At 43.2% G+C, this 14607-nt stretch overlaps 1 protein-coding gene across 1 annotated transcript in view; it reads right to left on the reverse strand.

Annotated features, from left to right (window-relative positions):
• Positions 1-722: 722 nt before the first annotated feature.
• Arpc2 (Actin-related protein 2/3 complex, subunit 2) overlaps positions 723-14607 on the reverse strand; it is a 32275-nt gene continuing 18390 nt past the window's right edge. The window contains exon 7 of the mRNA XM_070091819.1: positions 723-1159. Within this exon, the coding sequence (XP_069947920.1) occupies positions 1132-1159 (28 nt within the window). The 3' untranslated portion in view covers positions 723-1131. The remainder of the gene's footprint in view (positions 1160-14607) is intronic.

Consider the following 14607-nt stretch of genomic DNA (forward strand, 5'->3'; position numbering starts at 1 on the left):
GTTAAGGAATGATAGTGCCAGCCAGAACCTCATTGTACCCTCATTAACTAATCCCCTGTTACTCAGTAGTATGGATACTACCCCCAGATAAATGGAGGTAATTCTTCTCTCATTTGTGTTAAAATGGATCACATGCCCAACAAGCAAAAGGAAACTTCCTTTTCCTGACACAGCATTTCAGGGTTTAGTTGTACGAGAATCAATGAGCTTAAATTAAATCTACACAACTTTGGTGGTTAGCAGTTATGCCTTTGGATTTTTTCATACATTTTTAGATCCTAAATCTATGACCCAATGGTGGCATTCCCCATAATGGCTCTTAACACTGGAAGAAAAATTATGGCCACAGGGAAGAGGTGGACAACAACAGCAGCGGTTTACCCGATTATATTACCACATCCTCAAATTGGTAGAAGGCCAAGACTCAAAATGCTCATGAGTAGTTTATTCAGATTCTTTATAAATGCTTATTTTCTAATGACTATATTTTCAAAAGTAAATTATCTATAATGGCTTTATAAAGGCAAGGATCTAGCTATGTCAGTGTGACAAGTGTCACTGGGGAATAAAATTATATGGGCTCAAGATAGTAATCAACAAGTGCACTCTGTTTTTGAAGTGCTAAGCTTCAAATTTAGACTTTACTGGAGTCTCGGTACAGAGGCTTACAGGAGTCTACGCACAGAGGCTTACAAGAGTCTAAGCACAGAGGCTTATAGGAATCTCAGCACAAAGGCTTACACGAGTCTCAGCACAAAGGCTTACACGAGTCTCAGCACAAAGGCTTACATGAGTCTCAGCATTCTGCCTTTTTGGAACGTGATGTATGCATGGCCATAGAAAAGCAGCTAATGCAATTTTCAACTTCCTTATCACTTTGTGCATAAAATAAAAAATACAAGTACATATACTTGCAATACTTAAGTCCAGCACCCATTTCTAGAAGTCACTCACTGAAAAACTTAGCTTGATGGAACTCCATGATGTCCAACCTATGAACAGGAGTTCTAGCACTAATGGAGCTAAACCACTGCTACATAACATGCCCTGGACTTTCCCAGCAGTCAATCACAGCAAGATGAAGATGTTGATCACGTTGATACTTGACTCAATACGAAGCAACATCCGCTATCAGTTGGCACGTATGAATGCCCGACCCCTAGAACATGACAAAATTATTATTATTTTCATAAATGAATCCAATGGCAATAAATCAACCCTTTCACTGTCGGTGCCGTAATATTGCGGCTTGCAAGCCAGTGTCGGTGCCGTAATATTATGCCAAAATTCTAGAGATTGGAGGAAGAGTTTGGTAGGATATGTAAAAGAAGAAAATTAAAAGTGAATATGGGAAAGAGTAAGGTGATAAGGATAACAAAAAAAATTAGGTGATAAAAGATTAGATATCAGACTGGAGGGAGAGAGTATGGTGGAGGTGAATGTATTTAGATACGTATTTAGGAATGGATGTGTCAGCAGACAAGTTTATGAAAGATAAGGTGAATCATAGAACTGATGAGGGGAAAAAAGTGAGTGGTGCACTTAGGAGTCTGTGGAGACAAAGAACTTTGTCCATGGAAGCAAAGAGGGGAATGTATGAGAATATAGTTATACCAACACTCTTATATGGGTGTGAAACTCTGGCAGTAAATGTTGCAACAAGGAGAAGGCTGGAGGTAGTGGAGATGTCATGTCTGAGAGCAATGCGTGGAGAGAATATAATGCAGAGAATGCGTAGTTTCGAAATTAGGAGGTGCGGGATTACCAAAACTATTATCCAGACGGCTGAGGAGGGGTTGTCGAGGTGGTTCGGACATGTAGAGAAGGTGGAACAAAATAGAATGACTTAGAGAGGGTATAAATCTGTAGTGGAGAGAAGGCAGGGGAGGGGTTGGCTAGGAAGGGTTGGAGGGAGGGGGTAAAGGAGGTTTTGTGTGCGAGGGGCTTGGACTTCCAGCAAGCATGCTTGAGTATGTTAGATAGGAGCGAATGGATACGAATGGTTTTTAGGACTTGACATGCTATTGGAGTGTGAGCAAGGTAACATTTATGAAGGGATTCAAGGAAACCGGCAGGCCATACACGAGTCCTGGAGATGGGAAGTACAGTGTCTGCACTCTGAACGAGGGGTGTTAACGTTGCAGTTTTATAACTGTAGTGTAAGGGTGCCTCTGGCAAGACAGTGATGGAGTGACTGATATTAAAAGTTTTTCTTTTTCGGGCAACCCTGCCTTGGTAGGAGAGGGATGTGTTTATAAAAAAAAATTCTAGTGGCTTCAAATCTTGCGGGAGAAAGCTGGTAGGTCTACATATGGGAGAATGGGTCTGAGTGGCCAGTGTGCGTAGTATAAAAAAAAAAAATCCTGCAGCACGCAGTGCACGAGAAAAAAAACTCCGACCGTGCTTTTGGTTTAAAACACCAACTGTGCAGTGTACAGTGGTCACTCATTTATCGTCGTTAATCCATTCCTGGAAGTGCGACGATTATCGAAATAGACGATTTTCAAATCAATTTTCCCCATAAGAAATAATGTAAATACAATTAATCCGTTCCTGACACCCAGAAGTATTGAAACAAAAATTTTTTTTACATGGGACATGATGAATGAAACATTAACAGTATAACATTTACCTTTATTGGCGATTCTTCTTAGTGTATGGAAGACTGGAGGAGGAGAGAGATTGGATTAGTTACTGTTTGGAAGGGAAATCCCCTTCCATCAACACCTCAGGTACCAAGTGCTTTTCAGGGGTTACATCTCTTCTCTGTTTCTCAACCCTTTCAGGGTCCCCAGGCCATCTCCGAGACTTGTTCTCAGAGTCCCCAAATTTAAAAAAAAAAAAAAAAAATTCTTATGAAAAGACAGAGCATCTTTTCCTGGTCATAATGACACCACAAGTATGAAATTTGATGGAAAACTTACAGAATTATGCTCTCGCAAAGCTAGCGGTCTCGACGATGTTTATGCATCGGCGATTTCGCCCACTTTGAGCCCTATTTTCGGCCAATTCCAATGTACCAGTCGACAAAAAAATCATAACTATTTCGCTAGAACTCCATTTTTTCTATTGATTGTGTACAAGAAACCACCCATTTACCAATTTTAACTATCCAATAAAGTGGTCAGAATTTAGCAATTTTGCCAATTTCACACAAATTTCAAAAGATGCCAATTTCCGAATAGGGTCCAGAATAAACAAGAAAGACATTCCTGGCACTAAAATAACAAGTTTTCTGTTCGTTAGTCACATCCCCAGGCCCCTCTTATATTTCTTTGGCTTTCCACTTTGAATTTTTATTCTTACAAAAAAATAGAAGATTTACTGTTATGCAGACTACTGCATTAGTCTAGAAATGGTATAAATAATATCAGTGCACTTGTGAAAGAATATTAGACTCACCAGTTGACGTGTATTGAACGCTTGGCATGATTTGTTTACTTTTGAACTTGGGTAAAAATCGAACATTTCTGCTACTTTGAGCTCAATTTCAAGGTACTTTTCATTGTAAAACCAGTCAAAATCATCTCAATTTCTGTAATATGTCTTTCATTCTATGAAATGAGACCAGGAAAACTAGAATACAACAATAAATACCACACGAAAATACAGTGAAAATTTGCTGTTTTAATCCAAAAACACGGTCAAATTTTTTTTTTCTCATTTCGCACTGTGTGCTGCAGGATTTTTTTCATACTGCGCACACTGACCACATAGACCCATTCTTTCATATGTAGGCCTACCAGCTTTCTCTCATTAGATTTGAGGGCACTAGAATTTAGGCGTACTAGTACGTCAAAAACCCCGGGGCGTAAGCCGTACTAGTACGGCCGAAACCCTGAAAGGGTTAATGTCACTAGGACCAGCTTGAGAGTCACTGGAGTCCTGTCTCACAAAAAAACTATCCAGAGAGCTCTGTTTCTGGCGTCTCTTTAACCCTTTGATGGTTTTGGTCGTATATATACGTCTTACGAGCCAGTGTTTCAGACGTATATATACTCAATAATTCTAGCGGCTTCAAATCAAGCGGAAGAAAGCTGGTAGGCCCACATGTGAGAGAATGGGTCTGTGTGGTCAGTGTGCACCACATAAAAAAAATCCTGCAGCACATAGTGCGTAATGAGAAAAAAAAACTCCGATTGTTTTTTTGGATTAAAACGCAGACTTTGAGGTGTATTTTCGTATAGTATTTATCGATGTATTTGTGTTTTCATGGTCTTAGGTGATAAAATGGAAAACATATTACAGAAATAGAGATGATTTTCATTACTTTGACAATGAAAACTACCTTGAAACTGAGCTCAAAGTAGCGGAAATGTTCGATTTTTACCAATGTTCAGGAGTAAACAAATCACACCACACGTCCAATACACGTCAACTGGGGAGTCTAATATTCTTTCACTAGTGCACTGATATTATTTATACCATTTTTGCAATAATGCAGTAGTCTGCATAACAGTAAATTTTGTATTTTTTTGTATGAATAAAAAATCAAAATAGAAAGCAATAATAATATAAGAGGGGCCTAGAGATGTGACTAATGAACAGAGGATATGATATTTTAGTGCCAAGAATGTCTACCTTGTTAATTCTGGACCCTATTTTGAAATTGGCATCTTTTTTAGTTTGCGTGAAATTGGCCAAATTGCCAATTTCTGACCACAATATTGGGTAGTCCAAATTGGTAAATGGGAGGTTTCTTGTACTCAGCAGATAGATAAAATGGAGTTCTAAAGAAATATTATTATTATTATTATAATCAAAAAGAAGCGCTAAGCCACAAGGACTATACAGCGCTGTAGGGCAGGAAGGAAGCGAGGGCATCAGGTGGTAAAAGGGAGATGGATGAGTAATAGGTTACGGATAACAGCAGGGTAGTGGATGGTGAAAGGGTAAAGGGCAGCAAGAGACTGAACTAGAAAGGGCTGAGGGGAGTGCGAAAAGTATCATCAGAGTTTGTGGAGTAAATCAGTCGTTGTCAAGAAGTCAATGAGAGAGTCAGGATTAAAGGAGGGTCCATCAGCAAGAAGGGAAGGTAAAGAGAGAGTAGTAGAACAAAGACGACGTTGGAGGTAAATTCTGCGTGCTCGTTGATAGAGAGGGCAGTCTAACAGAATGTGGCTAATTGATACTGGAACTTGACACTGCTCACAGAGAGGAACAGGGTGCCTCTCTATGAGATACCTATAAGTAAGACGAGTGTGGCCAATGCGAAGGCGGGAGAGAGTGGTCTCCCAACCTCAGCACTGATGACAAGAAGACGGCCAGTAACCTATGCTCGGTTTAATAGAATGAAGTTTGTTACCGAGCAGAGTTGACCAACGTTGTTGCCAACGGGTGCGAAGGTGGGTAGCTATTGCAGCAAAATAGTCCAGAAATGGAACACCTCGATAGGAAATCGGTAGGTCATGTACTGCTGACCGCGCAGCAGTGTCTGCCTGTTCATTGCCCTGTACGTCGACATGACCAGGGACCCAACAAAAAACAACATCTTTATGTTTGGTAGAGATACGGCGTAGCCAAAGTTGGATACGGAGAACTAGGGGATGAGATGTATCAAATTTTCGTATAGTCTGTAGAGCACTAAGGGAGTCTGAGACTACTACAAATGATGACACAGGCATAGATGCGATACGAATAAGTGCTGCAAGAATGGCATACAGTTCAGCAGTAAAAATGCTAGCTGAAGATAGTAAATGCTCCCACACGACGCTGTCCGGAAACACTGCTGCGAATCCGACGCCGTCTGAAGACTTAGAGCCATCTGTGTACACAGCGGTGGCATGAGAATGGGAGTGGAAGTGATCAAGAAAAAGAGAGCGGGAAGCCACCGTAGGCAGTTGAGCTTTCGAGCAAGGGAGTGAGAAAGAACAGACCCGAACAGCTGGAACTTCCCAGGGGGGTAGGGAAAAGTGAGATGCTACATGAACATATAAAGGTGGTAACTGAAGGGAAGACAAGAGTGAATGTAGGCGAAGAGAAAAGGGACGGAGCAAACAGGGGCGGCGAACAAATAAAGAATGTCTACTAATATCGGTGACCATTCTATAAATGGAAGGATTGTGTAGATCGTGAGAGCGTACATAGTAGCGAAGGCAATGGGCATGACGGCGATCAGACAAGGATGGAACATTTGCTTCTGTATAGCGGCTCTCAACAGGGGAAGAGCGAAAAGCACCAAGGCACAAACGTAATCCTTTGTGATGGATAGAGTTAAGGCTAGAGAGAGTAGCAGGAGAGGCCGCGGAATAAATCTGGTCACCATAATCGAGTTTCGATAAAACGAGGGCTGAATGTAGGCGAAGCAGAGTTCGACGATCAGCTCCCCAGGAAAGATGAGCAAGGGTTTTAAGAAGGTTTAGCCGGCTGTGACAAGTTGCCTTCAGAGAGGTAATGTGAGGTTTCCAGGATAACCGACGGTCAAAGAGAAGGCCTAGAAACCTGAATGTATCACGTTCGAGGATACGGGAGCCATAGAGATACAAAGGATGATCGGAGATAACAGAGCATCTAGTGAAAGTAATTTGGTGAGTTTTGGTACTTGAAAATTTAAACCCATGCGTGGTGGCCCAAGTGGAAACACGGTCGACCGCATGCTGGAGAGAAACTGCAATAAGATGACAGTCAGCGCCTGCACAAACAATAGCGAAGTCATCAACATAGAGTGATGACCAAATATTGGGTGGAAGAACAGAGGCCAAATCATTTATAGCAAGGAGAAAAAGTGGTGTGCTTAGAACACATCCCTGAGGGACACCTTCAGCTTGGACGAAGTCCGGGGAAAGAACATTATTGACTCGAACACAGAAATGTCTGTCAGTTATAAAGTTCTTAAGGAAGGATGGTAGATTGAATCGGAGGCCTAAGGAATGGGCCTGGGCCAAAATATTATACCTCCAAGTTGTGTCATATGCCTTCTCAAGGTCAAAAAATATGGCAATAACTGAGTGATTATTCGCAAAGGCATTACGAACATACGTATCCAAGCGTAGTAAGGGGTCTATGGTAGAACGACCCTTACGAAAGCCATATTGACTAGCGGAGAGACTGTTGTGTGTCTCTACATACCACATTAAACGTCGATTTACGAGACGTTCCATCACTTTGCAAACTGCACTAGTAAGAGCGATGGGGCGATAGTGGGAGGCATCATGTCCTGTAGTACCCGGTTTGCGGAAAGGGAGAACAATGGCAGATTTCCACAACTGGGGAAGAGCTCCTTGTGCCCAAATAAGATTGAAGAGGTGTAAGAGGACTACAAGGGCTGACCGATGTAAATGTTGTAACATACGAATATGAATGTCGTCAGGCCCAGCTGCTGATGATCGGCAAGCTGAGAGCGTTGCCTCCAGTTCTTGAAGTGTAAAAGGCACCTTATACTGTTCTTCTCTGAGAGAAGAAAAGTCCAAGGGTACTAACTCTCTGGCAGACTTGGAGGAAAGAAACGAAGGGCATAGATGGAGCCCTCGGGAAATACGGACCAGATGTGTGCCAAGTTCAATGGCAACGTCGAGAGGGTTTGCTACATCAACACCAGCAACCCGTAGAACAGGAGCCGGGTCAGGAGAGTATTTACCACTCAATTTCCTCACTTTTTTCCAGACTGCACTCATAGAAGAAGCAGAGGTGATGGTGGAAATATAGTCACGCCAACAAGTGCGTTTAGCTTCACGGATGACACGGCGAGCGATCGCACGCTTCTGCTTAAAATCAAGAAGTCTCTCAGCGGTTCTATCGTACCGGTACCTGCCCCATGCAGCACGTTTCAAACGTACTGCACGAGCACAAGCAGGAGACCACCAAGGCACACACTTCTGAGAATGCCTGCCTGAGGTTTGGGGTATAGAATGAGAAGCTGCGGTATAAACTGACGTCGAGAAGATGTGTAGGAGCTCATCAATGGAGGATGAAGAAGGAACCTCACTAAAAGCAGTGAGGTGTGAGTAAAGATCCCAATTTGCCCGATCAAATTGCCAGCGAGGGCTACGGAAAGGTGGTGAATAGGAAGGAGAAGTAAGAATGATCGGAAAATGATCGCTGTCATGTAAGTCTGGTAGAACAGACCAGGTGAAGTCTAGTGCAGTGGAGGAAGAGCAGACTGATAGATCGATGCAAGAGAGAGTATGAGTATGAGGATCAAAATGGGTGGAAGTACCCGTATTTAAAACATGGAGGGGGTGAGAGGCGAGAAAAGCCTCCAACTGGATGCCACGTGAGTCACAATGAGACCCCCCCCCCAGAGGAAATGGCGGGCATTAAAATCACAGAAGTGGTGGTGGTAAGGATGAAACAAGAAAGGCAAAGTCTGGGATAGAAAATGCCCGAGAAGGAGAGAGATATAAAGAACATATTGTAAACCACTTATTCAAGTGGATACGGGCTGCAGTGTAAGGCAGCGAGGTATGGACAAACAGTTGACAGTACGGAATATCGTTGCGTAGAAGAAGGGCACTTTCATTAAAGGTCCCATCTGAGAAAGGATCCGAAGAATACAATAAATTATAGCCTGAGATAGGTTGGAAAACAGCTGAGTGTAATTTTGGTTCTTGTAAGCAAGCACCAACAGGGGAAAACTTGGAAAGCAACATCTGAAGCTCACCCCGATTACCCCTGAGGCCGCGGATATTCCACTGTAAATAGGCCATGATTGGCGATGAAGAAAATACCAGGAATCTGTAGGTAAAGGCACCTACGGACTAGAGGGGTTAGAAAAGTCAACGTGTGGTGGCATTGGAAGACGTTCAAGTAGTGAAGGAACAGAGCATTGCGAAGATTGGGGTTGTGAAGATGGAGGAGAGGGAAGAGAAGAAACAGGAAGTGAATCAGTGTCCATTGAAGGTTTAGTCTCTGCAATATATTCTGAAATGGCTTCAAGTATTTCTGAATTCAAAGATGTATGGGAGACCATATTGGAGATAGAAGGAGGAGGGTGAGTAAAGATTGGGACAGTAATGGACTGTACCAAAGTAGAGGGGGAGGGAAGAGTGTAAGGGACTGGAGATGAGGTGTGGGGGGGGACAGAAGAGGCAGAAACCTGGGAGGTGGCAGAAGAGGGAGAAACTTGGGAGGGGACGGGGGTGGAAGGCATAGTACGAGGAGGAGGGTGAATCTCCACACTTGTAATAGAGCCAGAGAGAGGGGAAGAACTAGGTACAGAGACTGGAAAGGTAAAGTGTGGAGGTGGAAGAAGGGAAGGAAGGGGCAAAGAAGATTTGAGCAATGTGGATTTTTTGGACTTCTGAGTAGAGGGGCGATTGGTATTAGGTGTCGTACAAGGTCTTGTCGATACTGGGGCTTGTGAGGAAGGACGCGAAGATGTGAGAACAGACTGAGTTGTAGTCGGGATGTCAGAGCCAAGGACAGCAAAAGGATTAGATGCCGTAGTGGCTATGGGAGGGGTAACAACAGAGGAGGCTACAGAAGATGGGACCCCAGAAGTGGGGGGATGTTTGGAAACACGAGAATAAGAAACACGGGGTAGTCTCCCTTGGAGGCAGAGATGAGTAACTGCCATAGCATAAGGGAGACCTTCTGCCTCTTTGAGGCAACGGATTTCACGTTCATTTAAGTAGACCTGGCAACGGCGGGAGTACGAAGGGTGAGCTTCATTACAATTAAGGCAAGATGGAGGTTGACTGCAAGATGTATTAGAATGGTCGTCGGCACCACAGACTGGGCATTCGGCCATAGATCTGCAATATTTCGCTGGGTGACCAAAACGCCAGCAATTTCTACATTGTTGCGGTGTAGGTATCACCTTTCGAACTTGTAACCGATGTCCCGCGACATTTACAGAGGACGGGAGTTCTCGGCTGTCAAAAGTTAAACGAGCCACATTGCAAGGGTAACGTCTCCGCCCCCGGGCAGGAAGGACATAAGTGTCTACTTTGAGGATTGGGAGATCCTGGAGTTCCAGCTGTTCAAAAATGTCATTGCCACATGACTGGAAATTCTGTTGGACTATGGTATGGGGAAGAATGACAGTACCACTACAAGAATTGAGAGAAAGATGTTTTTCAATAGTGATAGGAGTAGTATCGATATTCGAAAGGAGAGAAAGATCATGAGCTTGGGTAGCATTCTGGACAGTGACGATGCGCATACCGCTCTTGAGAGCATGAAATGAAATATCTCTACCAACATGACGCAGGAGCGCTTTGCCAATACTATGGTCAGAAAGGTAGGCAGAAGAAGAAGTCGGTCTTAAAGTAAAGAATTTAGTCCATTGTGTGGTCCGAAACTGAGCGTGGAGAGGGAGTGCTTGACGTGTCGGTCTTTTCCAAGTAGAATGGGAAGGTAACGAAGGAGCATCATCAGGAGATTGACGTTGGCGTTTAGGAGTAGGACCGGAGTTGGTCCGGTGTGAAATGGACGGGCGATTCGAAAATTGCCGTACCGTAGAGGGAGAAGCCAGAAGCATAGTCAAAGGAGAGCGGAGTTCAGACAAATCGAAGGAGTCAGTCGAAGCCCCGGTACCTGAAGCGGGTGAGGAAACAGCACCAGCAAGAGGTACAGGGGCATCAGGAGTGTCCGAAGAGTGGTCTAAACACAAGGCAGGGTCAGAATGGGGTGCGGTATCAAGAAGGGGCCAGGGGGTAGTGGGTTCATGGACTAGGGCTGCCATGGTTAGGTTACTCCTTTGCTTTTTGTTTTTAAGAAAAAAAAAGAAAGAAGAAAATAAAATAAAAATAAAAAAAAGAATAAAAAAAGGGGGGAGCGGGGAGGAATAGTTCCCAGGAGGAATGAAAGGGCCGGAAATCTCCCTCCGCGCCCAAGAGGACCTCAGCACCGCTAGTAGCGCAGATGCAGCATGGAACCCGTGCCATACCCTACCCTTCATGCCAGTAAACCATCAATCCAGGATAGCAACCTCACATCTGCCGAGCTACCTCGGTGGACAAAAGAGAGGGCGGCCGGATATCCGCCACAAAGCATACCTCCTTCGGCCACCACCCCCGGAATCCGAAAGGTGGCTTCCAGATACACCCGTCGCCCGAAAGACACCCAAAGCTACTCCGGGATATCGGAGAGGGATCGGGACATCCCCAGGCAATCCAGATTCCACGGCAAACTACGCCACCGCCAAGAACCTCAACGGAATGGGATGGACCCCGGTGTCCTTTCCCCTACCTAGGAACTAGCGCGCCTGTGGGAGAAATCCCAAAGGCCAAAAAGAGGAAGGGCAAAAGGGAGGGGCGAGGAGGAGGAATGGAAAAAGGGGAGGATGGGATAGGGGAGGGGAGAATGGGGGGTAGTTAGGTTCGGTCTGAGGAAGAAGACCGACAGGGCTAATTCCTCAGACCAAGAGCCTCTTCACCACGCCAAGGAGCCCCCCCCTTGAAGAGGACATCTAAAGAAATAGCTATGAGTTTGGTCAACTGGAACAACGGAATTGGCTGAAAATAGGGCTCAAAGTCGGTGAAATCGCCGATACGCATATGTCGCCGAGACCGCTAACTTCGCGGGAGCGTAATTCCATGAGTTTTCGACCAAATCTCGAACTTTTGGTGTCATTATCATCGGGAAAAGATTCTCTATCATTTCATAAAAAATAATTTTTTTTTTTTAAATTTAGTGACATAGAATGACAGTTTCAGAAAGGGGCCTGAAACAGTCAAAGGGTTAAATCTTCCCTAAAATGGGCCATGACTCTGTCACTGTACAAGTTTCCGATATGGCTTGCAACATCCTTCTCAGGGTGATATTTCTCCATAAATCTTTCCATCCTACCCCACATTTCAAAAATCTCCTTAATTTCTGAAGAAGGCACCTTCTTCCATCTCTCTTCCTCCTCCTCTGCAAGATTCTGAGCTGCGGTCTGTTCCTGTTCCTGCTGAAGCTCTTGCAGCTCCTCAGGGGTTAGCTCTTCCTTGTGGTCCTCCACCAACTCTTCCACATCCTCCAAACTCACATCCTACCCCATGGAACTCCCCAATGCCACAATAGAGTTCACAACTGACATAGGCTCATCAGGGTCAGCCACAAACCCTTCAAAATCCCTCTTGTGGACACAATCTGGCCACAATTTTCTCCAAGCAGAGTTCAAAGTCCTGGTAGTCGCTCCCTCCCAAGCCTTACCTATAAGGCTTATGCAATGGAGGATACTGAAGTGTTCTTTCCAAAAATCTCTTAGGGTCAAGTGAGTGTCTGAGGTCATATTAAAGCACCTTTGAAACATTGCTTTGGTGTAGAGTTTGAAATGACCTGCTGGTCCATGTAATTATTTAATGCACAAAAATCCATTACAATTAGAGGTAGAGAGTAACTGAGAACCCAACTTTTCAGTTCATCCACAGTATGAACATTAAAATGGTATAAAATACCGACAGGTTGTTAGGTATGACACACATACAACAGTTACGTATCTTTATTTCGAAACGTTTCGCCTACACAGTAGGCTTCTTCAGTCGAGTACAGAAAAGTTGATAGAAGCAGAAGATATTTGAAGACGATGTAATCAGTCCATCACCCTTGAAGTTTTGAGGTGGTCAGTCCCTCAGTCTGGAGAAGAGTATTGTTCCATAGTCTGAAACAATATGGAGTTGAAGTGACAGGATGGAGCCTTATATAACGCCAGGAGGTGAGATGTAGGCCACTAGTAGAGGTAAGAATGTTGTCGTTGGAAGGTCAGGTCCCTCTCAAATCCAGCCATTCTCACTAGTAGAAGTTGACAAAGTTGATTTCAGGTCTGTACCAAGATACCCTTGTGTTGCAGTGATGGACTGATTACATCGTCTTCAAGTATCTTCTGCTTCTATCAACTTTTCTGTACTCGACTGAAGAAGCCTACTGTGTAGGCGAAATGTTTCGAAATAAAGATACCTAACTGTTGCATGTGTGTCTTACCTAACAACCTGTCGGTATTTTATACCATTTTAATGTTCACTCTGTCAGACACTGCAACACAAGGGTATCTTGGTACATCTTCATCCTTTCTTGTCTCTAGATATTAACTCAGGAGAAATGCCAAGTAATGTTGGAAATATATAGATGTTTAAGCATGAATCTATGATGAATGATTGGGAGCCTGTATTGAGTGACTGACTAACCATGCCTTCAGAGGTAACAAGCCATGTTCATTGTAGCTAGGGATATGGAGTTTTATATGTGTTGGGAAAAAGCCTCCTGTAGTATTAACGTGTTTGGAGGGCCCAAGTAATAATCAGGGAGGTCACTGTTCAGTCAACTACATGGCTTGCCACGGTCCTACAAAATAAGCATTGCTCTGCTTAACCATTTCAGGGTTGGTGCCATACTAGTATGGCTTGCACGTCAGAGTTGGTGCCATACTAGTACGCATAAATTCTAGCGCCTTCAAATCTAACGAGAGAAAGCTGGTAGGCCTACATATGAAAGAATGGGTCTATGTGGTCAGTGTGCACAGTATAAAAAAATCCTGCAGCACACAGTGCATAATGAGAAAAAAAAAAAACTCCGACCGTGTTTTTGGTTTAAAACAGTGACTTTGCAGTGTATTTTCATATGCTATTTATGGTTGCATTCTAGTTTTCCTGGTCTCATTTTATAGAATGGAAGACATATTATGGAAATTGAGATGATTTCGATTGGTTTCGCAATGAAAAGTACCTTGAAATTGAGCTCAAAGTAGCAGAAATGTTTGATTTTTGCCAAAGTTCAAAAGTAAACAAATCATGCCATGCGTCTAATACACATCAACTGGTGAGTCTAATATTCTTTCACATGTGCGCTGATATTATTTATACCATTTCTACACTAATGCAGTAGTCTGCATAACAGTAAATCTTCTATTTTTTGTGAGAATAAAAATTCAAAGTGGAAAGCAAAAGAAATGCAACAGAGGCCTGGAAACGTGACTAACGAAACAGAGGAAACTTTATTTTAGTGCCAAGAATGTCTGTCTTGTTTATTCTGGACCCTATTTGGAAATTGGCATCTTTTGAAATATGAGTGAAACTGGCAAAATTGCCAATTTCTGACCACTTTATTGGATAGTTCAAATTGGTAAATGGGTGGTTTCTTGTTCTCATTTGATAGAAAACATGGAGTTCTAGCAAAATAGTTATGATTCTTGTTGACTGGTACATTGGAATTGGCCGAAAATAGGGCTCAAAGTGGGCGAAATCGCCGATGCATAAACATATCCGAGACCACTAACTTCGCAAGAGCATAATTCCGTAAGTTTTCCATCAAGTTTCATACTTTTGGTGTCAATATGATCAGGAAAAGATTCTCTGTCATTTAATAAGAAATTTTTTTTTTTCAAAAACTTTCCGACCCTGAGAACAAGTTTAGGAGAGGGCCTGCCGACCCTGAAAGAGTTGGCAGGCCCTCAGAAACGTAACTTACCCATGAGAGATTATTTTAGTAGTCTTGAAAAGACTAAATGATTACATACGTAATTGTAAAAAGAAGAAAAACTTTTGTTTCTTCTTTTTAGATCACCCTGCCTCAATGGGAAATAGCTGATGTGTAAAAAAAAAAAAAAAAAGGAATATAAAATATTTGTGGTAAAATGTCCAGACAAGACAGCTACAGAATGAGTGATGGTAAATATTTCATTTTTTTTTTTTTGGTGGGGGTTACCCTACTTTGGCAGGAGATGGCTTGTGGTTAAATAATAAAATT

Source organism: Cherax quadricarinatus, chromosome 37 (genome assembly GCF_038502225.1).
Source record: "Cherax quadricarinatus isolate ZL_2023a chromosome 37, ASM3850222v1, whole genome shotgun sequence".
Classification (NCBI taxonomy): domain Eukaryota; kingdom Metazoa; phylum Arthropoda; class Malacostraca; order Decapoda; family Parastacidae; genus Cherax; species Cherax quadricarinatus.